The 19,502-nt window shown below is 38.3% G+C and overlaps 1 protein-coding gene and 1 long non-coding RNA gene across 6 annotated transcripts; one reads left to right on the forward strand and one right to left on the reverse strand.

Moving 5' to 3' along the window:
* Positions 1-6,581: 6,581 nt before the first annotated feature.
* Positions 6,582-7,583, forward strand: LOC149018967 (F-box/kelch-repeat protein At3g06240-like). The gene has a single exon (XM_089154031.1). The coding sequence runs from the start codon at positions 6,582-6,584 to the stop codon at positions 7,581-7,583; it is 1,002 nt and encodes a 333-aa protein (XP_089010157.1).
* A 554-nt stretch (positions 7,584-8,137) lies between these two features.
* On the reverse strand, positions 8,138-15,932 carry LOC149018968 (uncharacterized). 5 transcript variants are annotated; one of them, XR_016172999.1, is made up of 5 exons: positions 15,297-15,932; positions 12,782-15,124; positions 12,510-12,687; positions 8,977-9,544; positions 8,138-8,807 (listed from the first exon to the last, which is right to left on the reverse strand). It is a non-coding gene; the product is annotated as an uncharacterized LOC149018968 (long non-coding RNA). The 5 variants fall into 5 exon arrangements; XR_016172998.1 differs by lacking the exon at positions 8,138-8,807 and having other exon boundaries at positions 8,827-9,544; positions 12,782-12,869; positions 15,002-15,124; XR_016173001.1 differs by lacking the exon at positions 8,977-9,544.
* Positions 15,933-19,502: the final 3,570 nt, after the last annotated feature.

Consider the following 19,502-nt stretch of genomic DNA (forward strand, 5'->3'; position numbering starts at 1 on the left):
ATGCTAACGTTCAGATATGAGCCGTCAGATCGTTCAGCCGCAAGATCTAACGGTCCATATTGAACCATCAAAACTATATTTATGGATCTACTTCCATCGCCCTAGATCTACCGTTGATCAAAACATACAGTTCAGATCTTGCTGCAAGTGTGCTAAGTGCTAAGTGCTCCACAAACACCCACAGCCCAAACCGCGTGAGCGCACTCGGACGGTATACCGTCCTCGCTCATACACTGCACACACACTGGTGTGTCTCATTATTATAGATTACTGTTAATAGGTGGTACCTATTAATAATTAACCTGGATTCCGACACCTCGGTTTCCAATGTGGGACTATATAATAATACACTTTCCTAAAATAAATTAAGAAAAGTTTTCCGCACTTACAAATCCAATAAAATGAAACATATTTTATTATACTAAAAATAATACAACATTCCCCCACTATTTTCAATATAATGAAAATAAGTACACAACAACAAGTGGGAACCAAATGCTTAAATGGTAGGTGTACTTAGAATTGAACCTCCACTTAGTGAAATCCATCAAAGCTAATCTGAAGTATACAGTAGACAAGTCTTTGAACTGATAATTCTATGATGACTAGCTGGACGTATCTCACACACTTGAATTCTTCTCCTAATACTCTCCAATAAGCAGACACTAATAAGGCCATGTGTCTCTATCCCGGTATCATGAGTGCCTTAGAGTCTAAGCCCAAACTCAACTGAAGCGGTCTCACTTCATGCACTCACTTAGGTAGATCTATCAGAAGTGTCCTGTAATAAACACCTCAACAAGAACTGTTATAGATCTATTAAGAGCATATAGCTCATCCTCCATCTACATTACAGGAACCAAGCACTCCTTTATGGGATGGTATATTGTTAGTGCTTGCAAACCACTCCATACAGAGTACTTTACTCATTGAACTCAAATTTGATATCTCAAGTATTGAGATGAGTTTCCTCTGTTGGTGATCTTAGGAAATGGGCTTAAGACCCATCCCTCTTGCAGTATTTTTGACCAAATCCCTTGTAAGACCTTTTGTCAATGGATCTGCCAAATTTTGACTTGATCTTACAAAATCGATGGTAATTACTCCATCAACTATCAACTGCCTTACTAAACGATGTCTAAGTCCAATATGTCTTGACTTTCCATTGTAAATCTGGCTATAGGCTCTAGCCAAGGTTGCTTCACTATCACAATGAAGCGATATTGGTGGCATGGGTTTTGGCCATATTGGAATTTCTATCAATAAATTCCTAAGCCATTCTGCTTCTTTACTACCAAAAGCTAACGCCACGAACTCTGTTGACATAGTAGAATCAGCAATATAAGTTTGCTTCTTTGAACCCCAAGATATTGCACCCCCACTAAGAGTGAATATCCAACCACTTGTGGATGAGTGGTCTTCGCTGTCTGTTATCCAACTAGCATCTGTGAACCCTTCAAGAACAGTAAAAATACCCACTGTATCTTAAGCCATAACTAGTTGTTCCCTTTAAGTATCTAAAAATCCTAAAGACAGCTTTCCAGTGTAGGTTACTAGGGTTACTAGTGTACCTACTAAGTTTTTCTACAGCATATGCTATATCTGGTCTTGTACTGGTCATTGCATACATTAGACAACCAATAGCACTAGCATAGTCTGTTTGAGACACAGCTCTTCCATCATTTGGTACTAACTTGATACTGGAGTCAAAAGGTGTACTAACAGATGAACAATCTAAGTGGTTGGATTTCTTCAACACTTTCTCAATGTAATGAGATTGTGTCAGAATTAACCCATCATCATGTTTGACTATTCTAATGCCCAAAATGACATCAGCTTCACCCATATCTTTCATATCGAAACTAGCAGACAAATACTTTTCAGTAATTTCTACTTGTTCTAAATCAGTACCAAATATAAGCATGTCATCAACATATAAACAAATTATCACACCTTTTCCTCCAGAAAACTTGCTATACACATATTTGTTGGACTCATGTATTTTAAACCCATTCGACAGAATTACTCTGTCAAATTTCTCATGCCACTGCTTTGGTGCTTGTTTGAGTCCATATAGTGATTCCACTAACTTACAGGCCTTGTGCTCCTGCCCCTTCACAACAAACCCTTCAGGTTGTTGCATATAAATTTCTTCATCTAATTCAACATTTAGAAATGTTGTTTTGACATCCATTTGGTGAATGACAAAATTATATATAGATGCCGATGCAACTAAAACTCGAACAGTAGCAATCCTAGCCACTAGAGCATAAGTATCAAAATAATCTATGCCCTCCTTTTGTGTGAAACCTTTTGCCACTAACCTTGCCTTAAATTTATCAATGGTTCCATCAACCCTTAATTTCCTTTTGAAAATCCACTTACACCCTATTGTTTTAGATCCAGGGGGTAAATCAACTAATTTCCAAGTATTATTTCCTATGATGGAATCCATTTCATCATTTATGGCCTCTTTCCAGAAAGCAGCATCCTGTGACTTCATAGCTTCCTCATATGTTTTAGGATCTGTCTCTACATTTAAAGACAATAAGGTTTGATTACTCTAAGTTTCTCTAGTACCTTCAACTAGATACATAAAGAAATCTGGGCCAAAAGATTTTTCAATCCTTTGCCTTTTGCTTCTCCTTGGTTCTGCACTAGGTGTTTGAGACTCTTCATTTATATCTCTCATTGTTAAAGAACTAGTGGTCCTAGGGATGGAAGAGAATCTGGTTTCATCAAAAATGGCATCTCTTGACTCAATAATAGTGTTCAACTCTATTGAGTCATTAGGCTCAATAACCATGAACCTATATGCTTTGCTATACAAAGCATATCCTAAGAAAATGCACTCAACACCTCTTTCACCTAATTTCTTCCTTTTTGGTTCTGGAATTTTCACAATAGCTCTACAGTCCCAAATCCTAAGGTACACCAAATTTGGTTTTCGTTTCTTCCAAAGTTCATATGGGGTCTTTGGGCTCTTCTTGAAAGGAACTTTGTTTAGTATATGACAAGCTGTTAATAACGCTTCACCCCAGAGACCACTACTTAAACCAGAATAGGACATCATAGAATTCACCATTTCCATTAAAGTCCTATTTTTCCTTTCTGCCACGTCATTTTGCTGAGGAGAATAAGATGCTGTAACCTCATGTACTATGCCCACAATTTCAAAGTATTCAGGATCATAGTATTCCCCACCCCTATCACTCCTAAGACATTTGATGGTTGTCTTACAAAAATTCTCAGACTCACTTTTAAATTTCTTAAAATATTTCAAAACTTCATTTTTGGTAGTCAAGATATATACAAAACAGAATTTGGAACAATCATCAATAAATGTTACAAAATATTTCTTTCCTCCTCGAGTAGGGGTACTGTGGAGATCACAAACGTCACTATGTACCAAATCTAGAATGTTAGAATCTCTATTCACATTAGGAAAAGGCTTCCTAATAATCTTAGTCAGCATACACGTTTTGCAATTATCTACATCATGGTTAACTTTAGGAAGCAAGTCTAGTTTAACCATATCATTCATTTTACAAAAATTCACATGTCCTAAACGACCATGCCATAAAGAAAACGAACCAAGCATGTAAGCAGAATTATTCACTTTATTCATTGAAACAGGAACAATGTTTAACTTAAACATACCCTCATATACATATCCTTTCCCCACAAAGAAACCACCCTTGGTCAGAATAAATTTATCTGACTCAAATACAAGTTTGAACCCAAATTTACTTAAAAGACTTGCAGACACAAGGTTCTTCCTAACTCTTGGAACATGGTAAACATCTGTCAGAGTGGGGGGTTTTCCAGAAGTGAACTCAAGTTTCACTTTCCCTTTTCCTTTCATTGTAGCAGTGGATGCGTTTCCCATATAGAGGATATTCCCATCTTCTTCTGACTTATACTCAGAAAAGAAACTTCTGTCATTACAGATATGTCTGGTAGCACCAGAGTCGACCCACCAGGAAGTATCAACACCAAGAACATTAGCTTCAGAAATCATAGCCACTAGGTTTTCCTTATGGTTGTTCTTGTCATCTGATTTATCTGACTTCTTTTTTCAGAAGCCAACATTCCTTCTTGATGTGACCCATTTTGCCACATTGATAACAGGGACCCTTTTTCTTCGAATCAAACTTTTGCTTCTTGTTGGAATTAGAACTTGAGCCCCCTTCCTCTTCATTTTACCTTTGTCAGAATCTTTCTTCTCTTTAGGGTCTTTGCCTTCCTCCACTACAAGAACTTTAGAGGTATCAGTTCTATCACGGATTCTGTCCTCTTCTTCAATCTGCATATCACTCTCTAGTTCTGCAAGAGTGACATCTTCGTTCTTGTGCTTCAAACTTTTCCTATAGTCTTTCCAGGAAGGAGGCAGCTTGTCTAAAATGGCTGAGACAACGATGCTTTCATCCATTTTCATACCATGTTGGGGAAATTGATTGAGGATTTGTTTTATTTCAAAGAATTGTTCCATCACTTTTCTATTATCTACCATAGTGTATCGAAAGAACTTACTTGCAAGGAACTTCTTGCTCGTCGCATCTTCCACTAGATAGGTGTTCTGCAAAGCATCTCATATCTCTTTTGCAGACTGCTTTTCATGGTGCATGTCGAACAGAGTGTTAGACAGAGAATTGCAAATATGACCTTTGCAGCAGTAGTCATCAGTCTCCCACTTCTGCCTATTTCGAGTCTCTGCGACTGTTTCATTCTCCTTCTCTTCAGGTTTGGGTGTCGTCAGTACATACACCACACTTAATTGACTCAACAGGAAATGCATCTTCTTCTGCCAGCGCTTGAAGTTAGTTCCATCAAAACTATCCAACTTGATGATGTCCATCGCAAGTTGCTTCAGTGACTGTGCTATCTCAAAAAAGAAACTATGTCTTAAGATTGTAAAAGAAACGGAAAAAGAATCACAGTATTTGAGCTGGAACTTCTAGGCGCGTTTTAAGACGTAGGTCGCCCTCACATCAAGGTACTATGAGGTACTGCGAACCGTCTCCCAGGATACAAAGAAGCCCAACTTCGAGTTGAATCTCTCAAGTTTTGCTAAGCACTCGCAAAACTCAAGAACAGAGAAGACTTTAGGATTTTCTCTTAATCTACTGCTGTGTAAAGCTAGAAGGTTTTTATAGGCATTGAGGTGCCTCTATTGAACAGTTCATGACTCTGTTCGTATGGGTGCACCTCTCTGTAGGGATACGAATGCTCACATTCAGATATGAGCCGTCGGATCGTTCGGCCGCACAATCTAACGGTCCATATTGAACCATCAAAACTATATTTATGGATCTATTTCCATCGCCCTAGATCTACCGTTGATCAAAACTATATTTATGGACCTACGGTATACCGTCCTCGCTCATACACTGCACACACACTGGCATGTCTCATTATTATAGATTAAAGTTAATAGGTGGTACCTATTAATTAACGTGGATTCCGACACATCGGTTTCCAATGTGGGACTATATAATAATACACTTTCCTAAAATAAATTAAGGAAAATTTTCCGCACTTACAAATCCAATAAAATGAAACATATTTTATTATATTAAAAATAATACAACAATCCATTCGTTCTCTTTCTGTTTTTTTTTTTTTTTTGGTTTGCCAACCCGGTTTATAAACCGGTGTTTCGAACCGCGTCGCACACCTAGCTGTGGTGGGTGAGTCTCCCAGGGTTTTTTTGCATCCACAAGGATTTGATACCGGAACCTTGCTTAAGCGAACCAAGCTGCTTATGACTTGGAACCACTTGGACCAAACCGTGTTGGTCGTTATCTTCTGCTTTATTATAAAGGTTTCCACATCTTTCATTTTTAATCTACACTCAAACAGATCCCACTTCTAGTAATCTAATGTGGTAAATCGCATTCGTTCTTGGAACCTAACTGATATTAGGTTAAACTTAACTAACCTATAAATAATGGGAGAAAAAATAAAAATTTAATATTTAGAGCTGTTCAGTGAACCTATTTAAATGTCGGTTGAGCTAAATTTTAGCCATAAATAAATAATATGGAAAGAATTCAAATTAGAGACAATTAGGGAAAGGATGATCTTCTTGATCTTATCAGGTCGAAACAGATTTGAATGAAATTTGAACCGCCAAAAAATGAAAAAATAATAAAATAAAGAAAAAAAAGAATATCTCTATCCTTAACTCATTGAACGTGCTAAAAAGGAGTTCGAGATAGTTTTGGATTTGATCTATCGAGTATTTGAGTTTGAACTGTAATCGTACTCTTTTACGGCCAAGCGGCCCTTAAATAAATCTTCAATTGGTTTTCAAATCACGATTCTGAAACTGTAGAAAAAAAATCCCCTTCTTCTGTAAAGGAAGAAGAAGAATGAGGATGTCTGTGACGGAGCCCTATTTACCAAGCGAATTAATCAATGAGATCCTCTTAAGATTACCACAAAAGTCCATAGTTGGATTCAGGTGTGTATCAAAAAATTGGCATTCTTTAATTAGTTCTCCTTATTTCGCCACTCTTCATCTCATCCAATCCAAGAAGAAGGGAACGAGTTCGCGTTCTCTTGTTATCATCTCTAAAATGGATGAAACTTCAATTCTCTACACAGTAGCAAGAGAGGACGACGATTCACGTTTTAAAGTGGGCAATCGGAAAGAAATCTTTTCTCGTTCCCGTAAGTTGGATTACGGGTATCGTTCCATGTACAAATTCAATGGTTTGACTTCATGTGATGGATTAGTATGTCTGTCTTCATTCGTTCTTGACCGTTTTTCTAGTGGTTCCGATATAAGTATATACCTCATGAATCCGGTCAAAGGGGAACTAAAAAAGCTTCCACCTCATCCAATGGAATTTCATTGTTTGCATCACAATTGGGTTGGATTTGGGTTTGAACCCGTAAACAGAGAGTACAAAGTCGTCAAGATTGTGTGCTATACTGATCAACAATGGCACATAAGGAGCAATGTTAGTGTATACTCTTTGAATTCTGTCAATGATAGCTGGAGAATACTTGAAGATATCCTGGTACCAGATGATGCCGCCATGCTTGAAGATATCCCACTACCAGATGCCGCCATGCCCAGTTATCTTGTTCCGAGCTCAGCAATAATTATCAATGGTGTCGCTCATTGGGTGTCACGTTCGGGGAAAGTTTACTCCTTTGATCTGCTACATGAGGTACGAAGAGAGTTACCATCACTTCCAATCTTCAGAAAGTATTTTCTTTATGAGATGGCAGGAAGCCAGCTTGCTGCCTTCTGTTATAACCCACGAGAAGGATTTCCCAAAGCTGAGATCTGGGTGATGAAGAAAATTGGTGTTCAGGAACCTTGGATTAAACGTGGAATCATCGATCTTAGTTATCCAGAGAGTTGGAATCATCAACTAGGAAATCGTTGGAACTATTACCCAGTGATAGGACAATGGAACGATGATGAGATTCTGTTCCAGCATGCTTATAATGGGCAGCTAGTTTTGTACAACACCAAGAACAACATGAAGAGGAATCTAGAAATTGATGGCCTTGCAACTCCTGGGTTCCTGACAATGAGTTTAACTGAGAGTCTTTTGTCTTGTTAAACTCATACATTAACTCCTTCTATACCTAAAATTGAGAAATTAAGTTCAACGACTCTGTAACAAATTCTTTTTTTTTTTTTTTTTTTGAATAAATTTATGAAAGCTCTACCTTGGTTTATTTTTTTGTTGGCAGAATCTGTCCACTACTTCTCATATTATCAAAATAGAAAATGTCATACAAGCATAAGAATCCTATTTGCACAAGGTTACATACAACATTACATGATCTATTACAGATCTTCCAACTTGAAATCTTCTCAGCCGGCCACTTGAGCTGCTGCAAGCCTTTAGCAATAGGGAACCTGTTGGAATAGTAGCAACTAATCATAAGAAGAAGGCTGTCACATCTGGGTGACCCTTTTTTCAGCTGAACTGAAACAAAAAGTTTCTTTCATCCGAACCTACAAAGTATGAGAAAATGACAAGTATTCTATGGCTTGCTACATAGACTTCATTTACTTGGATGGGGAATCTTGAAGGGTATACTTGAAAACAAAATTGAAACTTCCCAACAAACATGGATTTTAGCAATGTATCTGACTTACAAATACAAATGCAGTTGCTACAATTTATCTACTATCTGAAGTCAAAAGTGATCTCTGTTATGCTACAAGATTTTGCTCCAGGGAAAATTCTGTTTTCCTTCATTTTTCATACAATCAGATGGAGGTAAAGAAATTCTTGCTTCGAAAAACATAAATTTTGGTTGAAAACCGATTGTTTATGGTGTTTTTTGGAGATAAGAATTGAACTTTCTGCCTATCTATGTGTCAAGAAGCAACTTTGCTTCTCTTTCCTGAAACAAAAATTGAAGCACATAGACTTCAGTGAAATAAGTTCTAAAAGGGTTAAGATAGTCATTTCCATCTAAATATAATGTTTGAAGCTTTGAGCTACGAAAACATTTCAAGAAGCAAAGCCTTATCAACCATTTTTAAAAGTGTTTCTTGGAACAGAAATATGAAAAACTGTTGCTGCTGATTTTTGAAGCAGAAACACTGGGTGGATTATCAAACGGGTCCTAAAACTTTCTTGCAAGGCCTGGCAAGTCTGCACATATATAAGATTTGGCAAGAAAGGAATAAAAATCATGCCTGTAGTGTTCCAACAAGGGGAACCATTATTTCAGGAAGAACTTGAACACCCTGTTTGCTCACAGAGATGGCAGCCTGAAAAATTGCACCTGCTTGCATTTCAGTGTGATCTGGATATGCTATCCCAAGCCTAGACACATTATCAAAAATAAAATGTTTACAGGTTACAACTATGTACCCAATTTGTTGTATAAATTTCCCAAGTCTAATACAAGGTTACAGTGAAGTAAAATATGAAACTAGAGGTTTGGGATCACATCATTAATGCTAATTTATCCAAGTACTTTTAGCAGTCTCACCATGCAATGGTCTGCAGTCTTTTGCAAAGATTAAGAAATCAGTACTAAAGGTTGGAGCATCTGCTGGCAAGTACAATCCTGATTCTGCAATCCAGTAGATCAGACTGAACCAGACAGGAAACAATTGTTAAAAAATGATATGAATGGTGATCCATTCCCACTCTGGTCAGATCGTTCCGAGATTACCATCCAGACAATCCAACACAGATCTTAGAACCTCATTATTGTAGGGTCTGATCCAACTATCAACTCACCGGTATAAAATTCTTAAAATGAACAGTATTGACCTAGGACCATCTTATTTTGGCTAGCAGCTGAAAATTTATGTGCTCCAGCCCCAATTTTACGGTTGAAAACAAACCAATAGATGGCTAGTACTTCAGGCACTTGATATTTACACTATTAATGAAGCCACTTTGTCCTCAGGATTCAACAAGTTTATACCTTTTATATATTTTCATATTAAAAAAATCCAATCAATGCCTTGGATCTCCCCTGGGATCCTGGCTGCTCCATCAGCATATCTCCTAATTTTCCAAATAGGAGGCCAGGTGAGATTTCTTTATTTCTGCATCAAGTAGACAAACAAATACAAGAAAACACAGATTTAAGCTCATAAACACGAACAACAGAGTTTACAATATGAGTTCAGTGTTCCCATTCAACAGAGTTTACAAGATGCAGAGAGAATTCAGCAATTCTATTTGGTTGCATGGTTCTGTGAGGAATCTTGCAGGGAACATTACAATACACTTAGCTCCTCCATCTAATTAGGTCCCTACATCCGAATTGCAACTCATATTCCAATGTGTTCAACTATGTGCAAATATTATTCCTGATGAAGTGGGTTTTGAGTTAGCATGTTGCTAATCACTCGCAGGGTATGTGCAATCAAGCTCGTGATCAGCAAGGCAATATGTTGCTCTGTTTTGGGGAAGATGCAGTTCACAAGGGGAAAAAACACAATGTAGAGGACGTGCAATCAATAGTAAAGAAATACCTATTTTAAATCGTTGTCTTGATTGTGATACCTTTGAGGCTTTGAAGAAGTAGATGATTTATTTGTTTCACATTAGTTCTCTAGAAAGTGTTGGATAGATGCATGTTCTTTCAAGTATCATTTGCCCTTAGGTTGATTGGTGTTTTGTATTTGGTTTCATCTTAATCATTTGCCATCTAACATGAAAGATCTCATTAATTTATGATATCCTCTCAGTTTGGCCAGGTGAGAACTTTCCTATCAAGACAAAATGATAAAGGTGAAAATTTGAGAAATGGGATTAGTTTTAGGTCTTAGTGCTACATCCACAATCAAAGCAGAATATTATTCAATGTAATGGAACCATGGAAGAAGATATAATAAAGATTTCTCAAGAAAACAACAACACAAGAACTTCTAGAAAACCTAAGCTTGAATATCCTTGGACAATTTAGTTTCATGTTCTTAAAGCTAGAGTAGTGAGGGCCTGCGTATTTTGGGTCCATTTTCTTTCTGGACATATCTACAGGAGTATAAGCAACGATGGCTTCATCGTGAGCATACGGAATGGGTTTCCAATCGGAAGGACTTTGATGAGAAGAAGAAGCACTAGACATATCTTTCGGTTGTTCAGTACTGAGAGGAATAGTGGGTTGTATGGAGGTACTGGGTACAGAAGGGTTAGATGCAGTATCCATAAGAGAAAACAGGAGAGAAAGAAGAAGACTCAAAAGACAAAATCTGGAGAGAAGTGATAGGAACAATGGCGGATAGGTATGTTTGATATTCTCGAAGGAGGAGAACAAAGTACGGAGGAAAGCAGGTGACAGTTGACAGATATATATAAAGAGTGAAAAGAGGCGAAGGGAAATTTCTTGAAAAATGGGGGGAAATACACAATGGTCCAAAATCAATGGTCATTACTTTTCATAACCGACGCGTGGGATCAATCGGTGAATATAGGAAATTGTAGTCAAAAAGTATGAGGATGATGTATGAGGAGTAAGGGAAGACATGACGATCATACGTGGGAAAGAGACGAAATTTATAATCAAGCGGCGGTAACGTTAAGGAAGATGAAAAGTGATATTTAAAAATTGACGAAAAGTCTAACAAGGAAGTGATTTCAGCCGGTTTCAGGATGATTTGGGGGCTGGGTACAGCAATGTAATAATCACGCAAGGCAGCTCAACTATTATATTCAACTATTACAGAAGATATAATTTTATAAGGGAGAGAGCCATAAATCAACTTTCAAGTTAATGTTGATATGGTGACCTGGCATCAAAGTTCTGAGGAAATTAAAAAGTACCTAGGGAAAAGGCGTAATGGCTGAACAGGGTATACTGGATGATTTCGACAGACAGGATTAAACCTACTGGTCAGGGTCTCATATAAGTTCAACCTGATCAGTAGGTTTGGGGGCTTATGTTGTGACTAAAATATCCATTTCCGGTTTATACCAGTCTAACCAGACTTGGCCGGATTCGATTTATAAGATAAAAGAATTTATGGGTTTGATCGAGAGAAGAAAGAAGGGATGATCAGCGACGTCAAAAGAGGAGCGACGATCCGACGGTCATGATTGAAAAGTGTTATAAGCGGGAAAGTTTATATAAAAGAGAAAGGAAGACTCGAGGGAGGTAAGTCTCTGAAATCAACCAAAACTCTAATTCATTCTGTTTGAACTCCATTAGAAAACTTGAGAAGCTCCAGTGAGCTCTGAAGCATCGTCTTCACAATACTGACTAGATCGTCAGAGACGAGACGCCGATCAAGACGATCGGCTCCGTTTCTTACTAGTGTTCTATCTTTTTCAGGAGTGAGAGGTTGATTGATCAAGGAGCAAACCAGGTCAATCCGCCAGATCTGAGGAGTTCGGTGCGAAGGTAACGGTTCAAGGAGATCGGCAGAATTAGCACCAACAATAGCCATGGTCTGCAGTCTTTTGCAAAGATTAAGAAATCAGTACTGAAGGTTGAAGCATCTGCTGGCAAGTCCAATCCTGATTCGGCAATCCAGTAGATTAGACTGAACCAGACAGGAAACAATTATTAAAAAATGATATGAATGGTGATCCATTCCCACTCTGGTCAGATCGTTCCAAGATTACCATCCAGACAATCCAACACAGATCTTAGAACCTCATTATTGTAGGGTCTGATCCAACTATCAACTCACCGGTATAAAATTCTTAAAAATGAACAGTATTGACCTAGGACCATCTTATTTTGGCTAGCAGCTGAAAATTTATGTGCTCCAGCCCCAATTTTACGGTTGAAAACAAACCAATAGATGGCTAGCACTTCAGGCACTTGATCTTTACACTATTAATGAAGCCACTTTGTTCTCAGGATTCAACAAGTTTATACCTTTCATATATTGTCATATTGAAAAAATCCAAACAATGCCTTGGACCTCCCCCGGGATCCTGGCTGCTCCATCAGCATATCTCCTACTGTTATTATAAGAGGTGGTTGACAATGCCACAGACCGGATGCAGAGAAAACAAAAAAATTTAGCAAGTTAACTAAGATAATAGAGGGCATCATACCTGCTACCATGGAAACCAAGCATGGGATTTACTTCTGAGAGATTCTCAACCTTTGAAAAGACCTCCTCTCAGTCGTGCAAGGGTCAGAAGCTAGTTTGCTGATCATCTGTTCAATATCACCCTCTCGCAAAAATTTCTGGAGAGAAGGTTCTAACAGCCTGATTTGTCACAGGAAGACCTGAAATTTCAACACTAACTCTGATATAGCTGAAGAATGAACCGTAAAAATAGACTAGAAATAAAACCAAGGCATCATGCTGAATTGTAAATACCTAAGAAATAAACCCTAGTCAAGGAGCAAATCCCAAATTACCATCAATGCCATTCCCGCATTAATGCCATGAAGATGCCCAAATGCACCTAAAATGGAATTTGATAGCAGGAAGGTCAAAACTATACATTTAGCATCAGTTCACTTCATAAATGGGCATGTCCACAAGCAAACCAGAAGCCAGTCAGTATATGCAACAGGACTATGAAATCTCCTCATGCGCAGAACCAAAGCCATGTCTATTTTGTCATTATTTCCCTAACCAACCAACAGTGTGCACAATGATTGCAAGATTTGATCAATTTCAGTCAATAACATTCATCACTCCCCAATGAGACCCACATTACAACTGGGATCATACATTTTCTTTAAAGCATATAACATATAGGGAGAATATAAAAGTACGATCCATTGCACGAAAGATTTCTCCAAAATCAGATCTTGGTAAGGCAATAGTAAGTCAACGCCTTCTGTCTTCTTTCTGGTGTTACAGCCATTATCATTTGTCTCACTGCCTTATCCTCTCATCTGATGCAAAGAACTGAGACCCCAAACAGCAGGGGAAATCAAAATTTGTGCCACATGAAGTTTTATTTTAGGATCATAAGTCCCAAATAATTTTTGATATTACCAGTCTCTTCTTTTTAGAAAAACAAAGAGGACGACTTTTGTTGGAAAAAATCATGCATTTCAAGATTTTGCAGTAATTCTGAGACTGCATTCAATGTCTTACCCTCTCAACAATAAGGAAGATTAAAAAAAATTGATAATAAAATAGAAAACAAATAAAATAATTTGATATTTTCCATATGCTCTATCCTACACAGTGCAATCCCTTGTGCTCCATTATTTCTTGCTGTTTGAGCATCTTCTGGTGTGTCAGCATTTGCCATAACCTCTGACCCACAATTCCATTCATTAGTTGGGGATTTAAAGATAGTTGCATGTACAACTTGAAAAAATGAGTTCTACCTTGAAAGACCTTTATCTCAGTGACCCTGCAGACGAAGGTTTCCAAGTCACCACTTATAGCTGAAGGAGCAAGTGTCTGCTTCCCTATTATCACTGCCCCTGTAGATCCATGGAGTGAAGGCCACTCACCCTCCTTAATTCTCTTGTCACCAGTTTTCTTCTTCTTCTTCTCTCTCTCTCCTGTAGGCAGAAGCTGTCTAGTACTTCTTATATTATCAAAACAGAAAAATGTCAAGGCTTCACCTTTTCTAATTCATTCACACATAAGTCAAAGCATCTAGATACACAACATTTTCCCCACCCACGGGCAACAACAGCTGCATGTGAGGTCATGCCACCTCTGACTGTCAAAAAACCAGCAGCTGCATGCATTCCCCCAACATCCTCTGGGCTGGTCTCTGTCCTCACCTCTAGACAAAAGTAAACTAAGGTCGTTCAGGAAATAATTTGGTCCCAGACTCCCAGTAAAAGATCACAGTAGCCTCTTTGCCAGTAGGTTTAAAAACTGGCAATCTTGGAGATGATAACTTTAGATGGCTATTCAAGGATTCCTTCTTCTAAAATAAACAGTTTTTTCTCTATTAAATGCAAACAAATGAAATATATTAAACAATGAGAAGAAGTTAAACAAAAGGCACCTATAAGCATTATTCATTGACAATATGTAAAAGTAAGACCATATGCTTTTACAAGCATCATAGTTGAATCACTTAAAACCAGGCAACTGGAAAGATGCAGCATTGGGAGATCCTTCAAACTAAAAATTAGCTCAATCAGATAGCATGATGAATGTAAAATATCACATTCTTGTGAGAAGCTGCAAATGTTTACAGTTACAGTTAATTTTAAAGTCTATATGCCTAGATGATTTATTGGCTAATGTACCCTACATTTCCGGAATTTTCAGGTATAAGTTTGGACATCAAGAGTTTCACAAAAAGAAAAGGGTTCATGTAGCAAACAGCTGTGACAACTGAAAAAACTCTAACAAAACAATAATTATAATTCATTTAGCTACCATTCATAACCCACCTGGAAGGAGGGAACAAAGGAAATGAGAAACTTGTAAATGAGAATCAAATAATAATAATAAAATACTTGAACCATTGAATTAAGAAACTATAACAAATACAAACCAAATCTCTAAAGAATAAGAAAAGAAAAGACTTTCAACTTCATAATTAAGACAGTTGTGGCAGGATGAAACAAAAATGGAATGTCTTACAAGATCAAAGACCCAGAGGCATACCTTGAGAGGAAGATTATCAGGAGCCGAAGCCTCTGCAACAAACTGTGGTCCCAATGCTGAACCTCCGATTCCCACACAAAGGATATGAGTAAAGCAGACCTCTGGAGTCGATGGGGGCTTTATCTGAATGTCAGATAGAATGGTAAAGCATATTATGGGACAAAAGCATAATTATAACCACTTAAGCACAGAAGTTTTTGCTGCAAGAAGAGAAATATACAACTAAATTGCACTTTGATTACTTTTATGTGTGCTTATGCTGTAGATTAAAGAATAAATGGACTTCAATCCTTACCACCAATGACATCGTCGGCAAAATTACAGATACCATTCAGCGTGCTCTCAATCTGCAGACGGAGATAGAAACTAGGAGCAATCTGAGAACTGCAAAGCCAATTACGCCCTTCTCGAGTTCCTGCATCTCGCCTTAAAAGCAGCCTGCAACTTCGGCTCCATCTCCTACAAGAACTCGTCCGTAAATCAAATCCGGTCACATCAAAAAACAACCGCAGCTCCTTATGCCTGTAGAGCCATTCAAGATACCGATGCCACAAAGAATCGGCATCCTTTTCCAATCCCTAACTCTGCTTCGTAACGATATCAATCTTAGACAAATTCGCAGGGACTTCCCGAGCGACTAATTTGAGCGGCTTTGGGTTCAAATTCCGATCAGAAGATCGAATAACCAGATTGAAACGTATAGCAGATCCTTACCAGTGATCGAAGAGAAGCCGACAGAAGTGTTTTGAATTGGTAGAAAGATTACACGTGCAAATGCAGATGCACATGGTGACCTCCACTTGAGTTCATCCTTCTTGCTTAGGAGTAACAGTGTCTGATCCTTTTCTTTGTAATTTGAGAATGTTCTGGTTATTAAATTGTAAAATTGCATCCTGATTGCTCCAATGAAAATCAGAGAACGATCATGTTATATCCGTTCTCTCGTCTATGAACATTTCAAGCATTTCACTAAAAAAAAAAAAAGGAAATATAAATTGTGTCTGAACCCACGACCTCTTCACTAAGGTGTTGGTTTCACCACTAGAACAGCTCTTAACATATATTGTGTCTTTATTTATCAAACCTAATATAATTTTTGATACTTTTATAATTTAAACATGAAAATAATTGGAAAGGTTTATGATCAACATGATTTTATCATTTACAAATTAAAAATCATTAAAAAAAGTTTAGAATCAACATTTTTTTTTCTCTAAATCACAATTCTGCTCCAAAGAAAAGAAAACAAACATAAACCGGTTACAAAGACTTTTTAGCCAAGGGTGGGATAGGGACCAATTAGTCACGCCCTTCGACCCCTCTCGGGCTAGAGAATGATCAACTACGTTGTTTTCTCTAGAAACATGGACAAAATCACTAGGCAAAAAATTTGCAAATATGAGGCAGTTATCCTCCACAATTAGTAAGGTTGCGCCACCTCATGCTCCCACTTGAATTAGCATAATGGTATCTCCACAATCTGATCACCATAACCTTCCCGCACCTCAATTCCATAGCTTCGATTAAGCCTTCTTTGATTACTAAGAGTTCGCCATCTACCACTAAATGGAATTCATAAAAACTTGACAACTTGAAGGGTTCTCCCGAATGAATGTCTAATAAATTATAGGATTCAGTCACATGTAGTATTGTAAATCAATAGCCTTATAACTCACCGAGTACACATTGCATCCATGAAACTGAGCATTTCATGTGTAACAACCCCTGTATTTCTAACCCGGGATTCGTATTACAAGTTCGAGAACCCGAATGTCTAGTCGGGTAAATTTGTGGAGTGTCCGGATAGAAGTCCATGATCCATGCCCTAAACCCATGGATCTAGATTCTCTTGTTCAAGAGCCTGTCTTGCTTGGTAGTTGGACTTCTGGAAGGCAAGTGATGTCTGAAGATGTCCAGAATGAAGGTAGGATCTCCCCCATGTCTTCTTTAGGGCTAGGTTGTACTTGGACATCAACCCCCCTAGCAAAGAACCCTTGTATAGCAAAATACATGGGGGCGGTTGCTAGTGGCGGTCGATTGAACCAAGCGACCGCCTGGTTCTGGTTGCGGAGTTTTGCCCTATTTTGCCCCCTAACTCCTATAAATAGTAACCCTTGCCTATTTTTACGAATATTTTATTTGTGGTTACTGTTTTTGGAGGTTAGATGGTTGTGGAGAAGTGCCAAAAGCAGATTTGAAGTGCTGTTAGAGTCCCAGAATGTTCTACTGTCATCCATAGTCAATCTAGTTGAGGTAAGTGATTCCCTTTTCACTTATGCTTCACCACTTGCTATGATAAAAGTAGATTTGTACTTCTCTTTGGTTGTTATTGATCCTTCTATTGCACAGCCTACATTTTTGTTAATCTTGGTGAGATCAGATCCGAAAACGAAACCCTGCTTTTGTTAAAATGGCTGATCTAATCAAGAGGGAGGTTTATGGATAACCAATTTGATGTCTTTGTTTAGGTTTAGTATCACTTGTGGTTATGGGAGTAATAGATTTGAGATTCGGACTATGATCATTCAAAATTTGGATTGAAAACGGATGATCAGAAGCCTGAGTTTTGGACTGAAAACTCTCTGTTTTTGAGGTGGTCACTAGTGGCGGTCGCTCAACCTAAGCGACCAGCTCAAGTGACCGGCTGGTTTCCAGTGACCAAATGACTATTGGTTTTGATCCGATTTGATTCATTTGACTTATACCTTATTGTAACCCTGTGTATAGGTGTCCTTTGTTTGAAGAGAAAAATTTATAATTGTTTACGAGTTACTTTTTACGGACGAATTACTTATATGCATGTAAGGGCAGACAATCCTATCTTTATGAATTGACTTGAACATGCTAGTCTAGTGTCTATTAGTATTAATCTTTCATTTTATATGCTATTGTAATCATGTTTCACATGTTGATCTTGTTATATGACTGTTGTTCGTACTGTTTATACATGCACTTTATCGATTATGAATGTGATATGATGTTGGTTGATAGTATGTGGTTCTGATGGAATAGGTATTCTATTTGGATATCTTACCTTGGGATATCATAAGGTTGTGGTATGGGACACATGCTGCTTGATGTCTCCAGCACTGTCATAACTACTGGATGACATACTTAGGTAGAGTCTAGAGTTGCATGGCTAGGTACCCCAGATGCTACTACCCTTTCGGTGATGACAGTGATGTGACACTGGTCCACTGTTAGTCATATAAATGGTAGGGTTGCATATGTTAGGGTTGGGCTCATGGACGTCCAAGGAACATACCAGGTGTCTTGAGGAGTCATGAGAGCATTCCACCCCAACAATATGCGGATGACCATAGGGTTATGGAATGAAGTCCAATAGCGGTAGCCAGTCCGTGAGGATTCTCATTCCTAGGTTGCGAAGGATATTGAACCGAGTTGGTTGGTGCCATAGGGCATGTATCTGGACTTCATGTAGTATGTTACCTGTATGACCTTGCATTGGATTAGAAACCCCGACTTGCGCCAGTACTCATTGTCAATGGTTGTGGTGAGAGAGTGTTGACTTAACCCCAGCCATGGTTTGAGAGCCAGTGTGGACTTTCCATTTTGCCCATGATCCCTATAGAGGTAACCAGTCCTTGCCGGATTAGAGTGACTAGACCTACCCAGAGGAGGGTTGGTGTATATCTTAAAGCATGTCAACTGTTAGAGACTTGCACAGTTAGATCTTAGCAGCATTCATACTTTGCACTCATACATATCATATATGCATTTCTGATTTGTTGGACATATGGATGGGAATTGTTATTGTTCTTACTGAGTTCTCCAGAACTCATTCCTTTATTTTTATATGTTTTATTAGTCTACGCAGATGGAGGAAATGTGTCGGAAGATGGATTGGTTTCCTATGAAGGAACCTTCCGTATGAAGAAGATGTGGCACCGACAATGGGAAATGGAGATAGCCTGTGCGGGAGCTCCTGCAAGTGCATGGAGTGCGCTTATCGCACCCATTGATGGGCGGAGGAGACAAGTTGCTAGATAGTTTGCTCACCGTATGGAGGAGAATTGGGGGACTCCTCATCTTGTTAAACTTAAGTCTAAGTTTATAGCTTTAGAAAAAGAAATCGGAAAGAAACTTATTTAACCCTTTTGAATTGCTTCTGCTGAACTCGTATTCTTTTGATTTATTATTCTTTCATTGATTATTTTTCTTGGAGTATTTGGACTCCTATAATCCTTTAATTAATTAATTGAACCATTATTGCTCTTCATTTGTCTTTATTTGTATTTATTATTGTTAATAGACTAAAACCGTGGATCCTGAGACGGATCACTCCCACGGGTTGTCGGGCGGGTAACCGAGACCGGCCGGTGGAGTGTGACATCATGTCCGGCAGTTGCATCTATGAGAAGATCTATCCGAGGAACCGGGTAACAATCTTTCGGACATGCTTTGTTGAGGTCGATGTAATCCGTGCACATTTTCCGCTTGTCGTTGGCTTTTTTGATCATTACTACATTGGCCAGCCAGG

Source organism: Hakea prostrata, chromosome 4 (genome assembly GCF_041222555.1).
Source record: "Hakea prostrata isolate BN-2017 chromosome 4, UWA_Hpros_2, whole genome shotgun sequence".
NCBI classification, from domain to species: Eukaryota; Viridiplantae; Streptophyta; class Magnoliopsida; order Proteales; family Proteaceae; genus Hakea; species Hakea prostrata.

Excerpts from the sequence above, each read along its gene's own strand:
- LOC149018967 (XM_089154031.1), top strand. The coding sequence starts at position 6,582 with ATGGATGAAACTTCAATTCTCTACACAGTAGCAAGAGAGGACGACGAT.